The sequence below is a fragment of the Belonocnema kinseyi genome, chromosome 1, assembly GCF_010883055.1.
Source record: "Belonocnema kinseyi isolate 2016_QV_RU_SX_M_011 chromosome 1, B_treatae_v1, whole genome shotgun sequence".
Lineage (NCBI taxonomy): Eukaryota > Metazoa > Arthropoda > Insecta > Hymenoptera > Cynipidae > Belonocnema > Belonocnema kinseyi.
In genome coordinates, this window is record NC_046657.1 from 31,181,456 (window position 1) to 31,191,423 (window position 9,968).

At 28.9% G+C, this 9,968-nt stretch overlaps 1 protein-coding gene across 1 annotated transcript in view; it reads right to left on the bottom strand.

Moving 5' to 3' along the window:
* Window positions 1-9,600, bottom strand: part of LOC117177318 (alpha-glucosidase-like) — a 14,663-nt gene extending 5,063 nt beyond the window's left edge. Inside the window, exons 1-4 of the mRNA XM_033367934.1 lie at window positions 9,548-9,600; window positions 880-1,031; window positions 454-788; window positions 6-53 (exon numbers count right to left, since the gene is read on the bottom strand). Of these exons, the coding sequence (XP_033223825.1) occupies window positions 6-53; window positions 454-788; window positions 880-1,027 (531 nt within the window). The 5' untranslated portion in view covers window positions 1,028-1,031; window positions 9,548-9,600. The remainder of the gene's footprint in view (window positions 1-5; window positions 54-453; window positions 789-879; window positions 1,032-9,547) is intronic.
* Window positions 9,601-9,968: the final 368 nt, after the last annotated feature.

The following is a 9,968-nucleotide window of genomic DNA, read 5'->3' on the forward strand; positions in this document are numbered from 1 at the left end:
AAAGCTTGTCTTTTATCATTCCAAGTCCACGCTGATCCATTAAATACACTTCTCTGGAGTAAACAGAAAAACAGAATTATGAGGTCAGTCTGTGGATTGAAACTGACACAAAAGTATTAAAGTAAATGCAAGTCTTTACTAGAATGAATACTGGCTAGTAGTTTCTTTGTGCTAACAGTGTCATAAATACAGTCAAACTCGGACATAGCGCGCCCGGAGATAGCAATTCCGAGAATTGACGCCCCGCCGCGACTATATTTGTGCGAAACTATGAAGAGTTCGCGACCTTGCTCAGGCCTGACAAGACAAAGCCTGTTTACATTTGGACTTAGACTATCTCCGATTCTGTTAGGTTATGTCACGTTCACGGTCAGCCCCAAAACCGCGACTATCGCGAGTTTCACTGTATTCTCTAGATTAACCAGGAACTTTAATAGCCACTAAAATCCTCACCCAGTTATTAGGTGGTTGCATAATTCCGTCATCTTTTTGCCCTTCTTTCCACACATAATAATCAGTGTAAGGTTCAACTCCCGCAACGCTTTTTTGAAACCATTCATGTTGGTCAGAGCTGTAAGTAGGTATACAGTCCATGAGAACTTTCATTGAATAATCATGAGCTCTCTTAACGAGGTTCTCAAAGTCTTGCATGGTTCCAAACATGTAATTAATTCCGGTGAAATTAGATGCATCGTATCCATTGTCCACCATCGGACTCTTGTATATAGGGGTTAACCAAAAAGCATCGACTTTTAAGTCTGCTAAATAATCCAATTTATTAATGATGCCTGAGAAGTTTGAATAAAAATTAAGCAATTTAGCAATCAAAATAAGATTATGTATTTACGGGGGTTACTTTGTCTTTAAAATTAGGTTTACCTCTTAGGTCACCATTTCCATCGCCGTCACTATCCATGAAGCTTCTGGGGTAAATTTGATAGAGTGACATAGATTGCCACCAACTGTGGTGGCTCTTGACGGTGCACAGAAAAAGCGTTGTAACGCATAGTGCAAAAAATATTTTCATTTTTCTAAATAAAAAATAAAAAATGGTAAAATTCAAGAACAATATACTTTAACCGTAATCTGTTTTTATCTATTCAAACAATTAACGATTTTAACTAATAAAATAGGTTTTCTGGTAATATAAGTCTCTTCCTTAAAAATAAACACATCCAAAGTACATTATCCGAACGTAATAATAAAAATGGCGTGTTTTTATGCCTAGATATAAAAACGAAAAATCACGCCTTATGAGCGGTGTCTGCGGAGTGTTGGATAAGTTACAAATGAGGGTTCAGTAAGCACGGTTTGACATTAGAGATAAAAAGGAGCGCGATTTGTGCATATATCCGTATTTTCACAACGTTTGAGAGAGATCGTGATTGACAAAGATAGAAAGAGAAATTCATAGCGGATTGGTGAGTCGATGTTTTTAACGATAAGCGTGACGTGGTTTGCAAGTCATTTTACACCAAAATAATTCCATCCGCTTCTACAGAATTCATGATTTTATTATCGAAAACTCTCGTGTGTCCCTTTACTGACTAAAATGCAATTTCGCCCTCCTTTTGTAGGCATAAAAACACGCAAATTTTTATTTTGTTCTCAAAATTATGGTGCGTCACTCCTGTGAACTGACAGTGAACTGACTGTTTTCTCTTTGAAACTCGCGCTATGTTTTTTTTAACTCCTATCCGGTTTGGGCGCCTAGATAGTTTTGAAGGGAATGGAAGGTGAGCGTACACTGGACACTAGCGCACTCTGCCGCTTCTGGAAAAAATTTCGGGTTTTTAACGAGAAGTTTACTTTCTATAATGCATCTTCTCTGATAGTTAAAATTCTATTGTATAGAAGTTTCCTCGTAACGATTTTTAATGAAATTGCCACGTTACTCTAATGTTAGTGGTTGCAACAACAGTACAATTACAAATAAACGATTTTGGTTTTTGGACTTCTAGTAGGGAACCCGACAACATAATTACAATAATAGCGAATACAATTGCTCTTGTAGCAACAATGTAAAGGGCGTCTATATAACCTCACTAACCTGATATGAAAATCCACACCCAAAAAAAAGAATAAATTTTAACAATAAGTTGCAGCAATTACAAATAATTTGTATATTTTAAATAAATAAATTGTAAAATTACATGTGCTCGTGATGAGTAAAGCACTGACAGTGAAGAGGATGAACAGTTAAAAATAGTGAGAGTTTTATTTTAACAGTCCGAATAAAAATAATTCATCATAATGGTTTTCAGAAATGAAAATTAGGGGGCAAATAATTTCTACGGATAATAATAAGTGGTACGAATTTTAAACGTATAACTCTATGCTTTATGATATGGACTTCTACTATTACTATAAATCTGTATTTTTTATTTATGGTAAATAAAATATGTATTGTTATAGAAAATAAATTATCTATTATTGTTATCTTCTTTACATAGCAATTAAGCATATTAATATATTGATTAAAGGCAAAAAACTCGTACATTGCAAAAAAAAATTTTGGGCTCTATTTTTTCATTAGAACAGATGTCTGGATGTGGCAATGTGAAATAATTTACTTAAGGAATTGATTTCTTTTTAAGTAATAACCCAATGAATTTAGGTATTGAATATTTAAATTAAATTCTGAACTACTTTTTAGAAGGTTTCATTTAGAATAATTCAAAAGTCCACCCTTAAAAATTTTCTTTTATGTAGAAAAACATACCTTTCTAACAATAGATAGTTTATTTTATCGCAGTAAAAATTTAGAAGATACAATCGAAAATATCTCAACCTTGCTAATTTTGTTCAACTCAAACAAAAATTTTATAAAAAAGTTTAATTGCTATAACAGGCTTATTAAACAACTGTCAACTATAATCAATTTAAAAATTTTTAATTTTGATGTGAGATTTTTTTACTCCGGTTATACAAAATTCTATATTAAAATGCTAAAATATTAAGAATTTGAATATCAATGCTCAGGAAAAATCGAACATTGGCCAGAGTAAATTTAGGGAATTTGGAAAATGAAGTTTGGTGATAACCTAATATAATACTTTTGTTAGTAATTTATTTGCCTTGTATTTTAATTTTTTCAGTTGCATCTTTCTGGTAATTATACTTCCAGCTAAGAATTTTATTATTTGTTTAAAAATTCAATCATCATATTAAAATTCGTTCTATTTTCTTGAAATATCCCCTTTTCTTTTATTCATTCAAAATTCCTGTTTTCTGGTAGAAAATTGAATTATTTGGGTAATGTTGGAAATGTAACTCTTCCGTTTTTTGTAGAAAAGTGATCTTGTTTAGTTATCTGTTGAAAATTCATCAAGTTTGAAAAAAAAAATTATATTAAAAACAAAGTGAACTTATATTAATCTAAAATTGGATATTTTGGTCAAATTCAACCAATTTTAATTTAAAAAATCGAATATAGCCCTGCGATTTTTTACAGTGATAAAGCAATCACTAAAAAATGGATTTTTGGGCATAAAATTCGGGATTTTTTTTTTAAACGCTAAGCACGCTGGCTGATCTTTAACAATTACGAACAGTCATCCACATATTTCGAGTATCCATCACGAATAATCCTGACGCAGAATTTCAATTTAAATACTGTAATAGTTTCATTGTGTTCAATATTTCGTTCAAATTCAAATTGAAAAATTATACTCGTTTTTTTAAAGAGGTAGTACAATTATGAAAAAACAAGAACGAAAGAATTTATAGCACTTTGGAAATTGTATAGACCCCGGAAGGGTTTTCGCGGTGTCAATAGTGGGAAACGATGTGAAGTACGCAGGAAGCCGACTGACAGCTGATGGCGTTAAGAGGTCAACTGTACTTGATCGTATTACATAATTTACTGTCGGTAAAAGTTGCATCTGTCTTGGCGGGAATTTTTAAATTAGAATGAAGAATGATATTTGTGCTTTACTTTTTTTAAATGTTTATTAACTTATTTATATTATTCTACGTAATGCCCTATTTCCCTATGTTGGTTGCATATTACAAAATAACAAGACATGTAAATAATTTAATGAAAAATTTTTGTTTAATAGCAAAATTATTATAGATTATTATCAGCGAGTTTACAGCGGCATCTTTTTATCACTTGCCACACTTTTCCTATTCCGAAAAATAATAAGACATTCAATAAAAAATTACAAAAAGAGAAACACAAATTGCATTTTTCATTCTAATTTGAAATTCCCTCCAAAAGCGATGTGGCTTTCACCGACAGTGCATTTTCATATTAAGATCAAGTAGGTTTGAGCTATCAACGCCATCAGCTGCCAGTCGGCTGCCTGCGCACTTCACGAATATTAAAACAAAAAATTTGTTTAAAAAAATCTCTAACTTACAATATTGTTCTAAGTGGTATTTACAACTCATACTAAATATGCAAGTTATTGCCTGATTTTAAATTAGGCAGTACTCGATATACCATGACAGGTGTCAAATGTGATTGTACAATAAGAAAAAAATATCTGAAAACTTTTTTGAAGAAGTTCGACCTGCTCTCCGAAATCTTATCGAAAGATTATTTGCATAACGCTACGCTTGTAAAAGGTGCTTTGAAAGTATTCTTCTTATCGCATGGAATTTTATTTTCAATTAGTTTTTTTTATTAAATAAAAACGCTACATTAAAAATACTTTTCGTATAGTTTTCTTAACCAATCCTTCATAAAATTAAATATTAATTTGAACTATTATTTTTCGGAAATATGCACGAAGTTATGTTAAAAATGACCGTCTTTAATATTCTTTAATATTCAACTTGATTTGTAAATTTATTTTATTATTCCTTAAGTCAGTGTCGCTCGTATATTGAATAAATATCGAACGTTAGAACAACAAAAATATTTTCTTAGTTCAACGAATATTGCAGAGTGTTGAGTAAATATTTATTTGCCTTCATCATTTCATTCCATAAACACAAACAAAATATGTCTTTGCACTAAAAAAATCTTTCTTTCGCCATATTCTACCCTATCATTTTTTTGTATCAGAGAAATATCATTTTAATCCTTTTTTTTTAAGTGAATGTGTTCCTGTTCCTTTTTGAAATTGCTTAAATATTCGATTTCAGGATTAAAAATCAATTTACTTTATAGAAAGTTAATCTTTTTTTTGTGGAAATTTTGTTTGTTTGATGAAAATTAAACTGGTTTGTGAAAAATTCGTCTTCTTGGGGTAAAATTTCAAGTACTTTGATGGAAAATATAACATTTCGTTTGAAAATTATTTCAATTATTTAGTGAAAAATTATTTACTTCCGTGGAAAATGTAATTTAAATTAATTTTTTAATTCAATTGATTTTTTATTTTGTTATAGATTCGACTTTTTTGTTAAAAATTGAATTATATTGTAAAAAAATGTATGTTAGCTAGATTTAAATTAAATTTAAATTGTTTTAATTTTGAATTCAACTATTTCATTTTTGGTTGGAAATTAATGTTCTTGATTCAATTTTTATACTTTTGGTTGAAAATTCAACTGTTTTCATTAAAATTTGTCTTATGAAATTAAAAATTTTGATACTTTGGCAGAAAATTCAACTATTTGATTGCCAGTTAAAGTTTTTTCAAATTATTGTATTTCTCTTAAAATTCGTCGTCGCTGGTTCAAAATTATTCTTCTGCATGAAAAATTAATTTTTTCAATTAAAAATCCAACTACGTTGTTGAAAGTTGAAATAAGTTGTCAAAATTACATTTTTATGTTTGGAAATGCATAATTTTAGTTAAAAATTTCTCTCTTTGCCGGAAAATTACACTATTTTGTTGAAAATTAGTTTTATATAAAAATTTAATTGTTTAAATTGAAAATTTAACTGTATAATTTTTGGTTAACAACTTATCCTCTTTTGTCGAAAATGCAACAATTGTTTGAGAACCTTATTTTTTTAGTTGAAAATTAAAATGTTTTGTTAAAAGTTCGTCTATTTTCTAGAAAAATCAAGATTTTAAAAAAAAAGGAGTCATATTCGGTTACGTAACTTTTCAAACAGGTAATACTTTTGTTTTAAATTTTTTCAGAATAAAGTTTATCTTCAATTTTTCAAAAAATGTTTATTATTAATTCATTATGTTTTCGTAACGAAAACAATTCAAGCCACCTCTATTTTTTTTTAATTCTGCAATTATGAAACAGAAAAATTTCTCACTACGAGATAGAATATTAAATTTCTAATCTACTTACATCTCCGGATAATAAAGCGAAATTTTCTTCACTGGTCACTTATTTAAATGCACTTAACTCTGTTGAGTTGGATTTTACACTTTCTGAATTTATAGTGGATGAGATATGACTCGGAGGAAATATGTACCTATATAAGTACATATTTTCCGTCTGTCTGGAACATATTCGACCCTGTTCTCTAATTCTGACCTAGTTGAGCTATTGTCAAAAACAGGTATTTTCTATTGATGGGGGACCTTGGTGTGGCCCCCAAGCACTTCCGTAAACATCTAACCACGTACGCGTTGTGCAGTTTTTAATTAACACCTCAATTAATACATTTTTTTGAAAAGTTAATATTTGTTGGTTAAAAACTGTATGGCTTTAATAAACGTAAAACTACGTTGTTAGAAGTTAATTTACTTGGTAGAAGATTGAACTACTTTGTTCGAATTTCGAAATTTAAATTTTTTGCCTGAAAATTCAACTAGTTGGTTAAACGCTGAACTACGTTGTTAAAAATTAATTTATTTAATTGAAGATTGAACTTGAAGTTGAGTCTGAACTGAAGTTGAACAAGTTTATTAGAAATTCATTTTTTTCGTTGAAGATCCATCTCTTTGGTTGAAAATTGAACCATTTTGTTCGAAATTCGTATTTTTGTCTATAATTTTTTTTAAACTGGAGTTTCTTTATTGTAGCACGAGCATTCCAGTAAAGCCCTATAGTCTCATAACATACCGATTTCGAATGAAAATATCGTACATCACTCGTAGGGTTACGCGCATCTTCACGTGCCTAATTCTACTCGTGATGTAATATACTATTATTTTTATATCTAAATTTTATTTTTAAAGTTTAACAGTAAGAAAAATGTAACAATTACTTGCATGATGAAACTGAGAAATATTCAAAATCTATGACTCTTTTTATTTAAACAAAACAGACGCATGCAACTGTATTTTAATTTTAATTTTGAAAAATTTTCTTTTTTTGTACGAAATTCATATTTTGGTGTAAATATGCAACTACTGAGTTAAAAATTTATTTTTTTTGTTGGACATTAATTCTTTAAGGTAAAAATTTACCTATTTTTGTTTAGCATTTACCTTCTGCAAATAAAAATTAATTTCTTTTGCAGAGAATGTAACTATTTGGTTGATTTCCTTAGAAATTAAAAATATGATTTACAATTGAAGTATTTTGTTAAAACTCAATCATAGGTGGGAGAAAATGAATCATTTTGGTTCAAAACTAATTGCATTTACTAAAAATGGATTTTTTAACACAAATTTTAAAAACATTCCGTTTTTGTTGGAATTGTATCTTTTTTTAAGGACTTTCAATCTTCTTGGCTGAAAATTCATCTGTTTCATTAAAAATTCATCTTTTAAGTTAAAAATTCAACTATTGGTATAATAATTAATTTTTTTGGTTGAAGATTAATTATTTTATCTAAAAATTAATTTCTTTGCTTCAAAATTGAAAATTTTCTGTGAAAAATATTTTTTCTTTTTTGTTGAGAATAAATTTTTTTAATTCATGTTTAGTTAACATTTATATTCCTCAGTTAAAAATTCAGTTCTTTGGTGGAAAATCAAATTATTTGGTTAAAGATTTAACTACTTTGTTCCAAATTTAAATTCAAAATTCAAATATTTTTTGTTCCAAATTCAACTAATAAATTTTTAACTGAAAATTTTTATTTATTACTTGAAAATTCAACTACTTAGTTAAAAGTAGAAGCACGTGGTTGAAAATCGATTAAGTTGGTTGAAGATTGAAACGCTTTGTTCAAAATGCGTTTTTTTTTAGTTGAAAAGTCATTTTTTAAACTATAAATCTAATTATTCTATGCTTGGTTTAAAAAGTATGTATTTTGTTGTAAATTCGTCTTTCTTGATAGAAAATTAAGCTTGTTATGAAAAAATAAATTTTGTTAAAAATTCGTTTTTCTTTTGCTGAACATTTTTTTTAAACTGAAGTTTCTTTGTTGTAGCGAGAAACTACCAGTAAAGTCCTATAGTCTCATAACATACTGCTATTAAATTAAATATCGTACATTACCTATGTGAAAACACGCATCTTTACGTGCCTAATCCATACTACTTTATTTTAATTTATATTTGAAACGAGCACAATTAAGTAACTTCATTGTTAATTAATAGTAAAAATGGTCTTTTTACAATAAATGAAGGATAACCATTTTCCCCCTATTTTCATTGCATTATTTACATTTAAAAAGTGTTTTTTGGTTGACGATTTGTCGCTTTAGTAATTTAAATTTTCCATGTTTTTCTTAATATTCATATTCTCTTCTTTAAAATTCAGCTATTTGGTGAAGATTTTCGAATTCTGTTGAAACATTGTCTTTTTTCGTAGAATTTCAATTTTCTTGGTGACTAATTCCTCGTTTCAGTTGAAAATTTATTTCCTGAGTGGAAAATTTAACTATTAGGTTCATAATTAATTTGCAAGTTCAGAATTTGGTTGATCATTTGTTTAATTATTTTAGATAAAAATAAGTTATATTGCTTAGAAATTGCAGTGTTCTGTCGAAAATTTGTTCTTTTTTTGTTTAACATAAATTTTGTTGACTAAAAATTTAGCTATTTCATGTTTGGTTTAGCATTTATTTTCTTCAGTTGAAAATTCATTTCTTTGATTAAAAATATTTTTTTAAATAGAAAATTCATTTTCTTGAAAGCAAAACTATGACATTTTTTATCAAAAATGTATCTTGTTTTACAGAGATTTAATCTTCTTGGTTGAAAATTCATTTGTTTTGTTCAAAATGTAACTATTTTGCTGAAAATTCAATTATTGGGTAAGAAATTAATTTTTTTGATAGAAGATCCAATATTTTGTTTACAAAATTTTTTTTACTTACAAATTTTACTTATTTGTTTTGAATCCTTTTTTTTTAATTATTTATTTTTTTATCAAATCTTATCTTTTTGAGTAAGTTAACTAATTGGTTAAAAGTTGAAGTACTTTGTTAAAAATTAACTTTATTAGTTGAAGGTTATAATGAAGTTATAATGAAATCGGAAACGAGAAAAGGTTACATAAAGGTTGGGAAGTTACATGAGTAAAGGGGTCGGCACAGGGATCATAGTAGGTACTCACATTTTAAAAAAAAGGGAACATACGAAGAAACTCTGAATATTCCATAATAAGACACGGCACATAATCACAAATAACAAGGGGAAGAGAACATCACTAGTCGGCACTCCATTAAATAAGAACTACTCACTAATCATAGTGATCCAGCCATGGGTCATTAAAGTTCTATGATAATAAGAAGTAAAGGTAAAAAAAAGACCTGGCTAAGTCACTATAAAAGAGATTCAAGTCCTACCTCAAGAAAAGGAAGCTGTAGTCGACGGAAAAGTTGTTTACAAAAATTTGACACTGAGGTCTACACCCCGAGCTTACAAGCGATACTAATATGACCCAGTGATCCCAGATCTGAAACGAGATGCGGTCCAATACTATGACAGGGCTATGTCCGTGTGAATATAGTAGGAGACGCTGTAAATAACTGAGTTGCGCGCGCAACCCATTTCTCCTCTTCTGAATTTGAAAACTCGAAGATGCACGATTGCCGGTCGGAGCACTTCGTCGATTCGATTTATATATCTATCTGCTAACAGCTAACTGCTTTGAAATAAATTTATGAGATTGGGATTTTAATATTTCCAGATTTCGATGCTGACGATTCTCATGATTTGAATAGATCGCGCGCCTCTTGATATGCGTATATTTTGAGGTTATGTTAT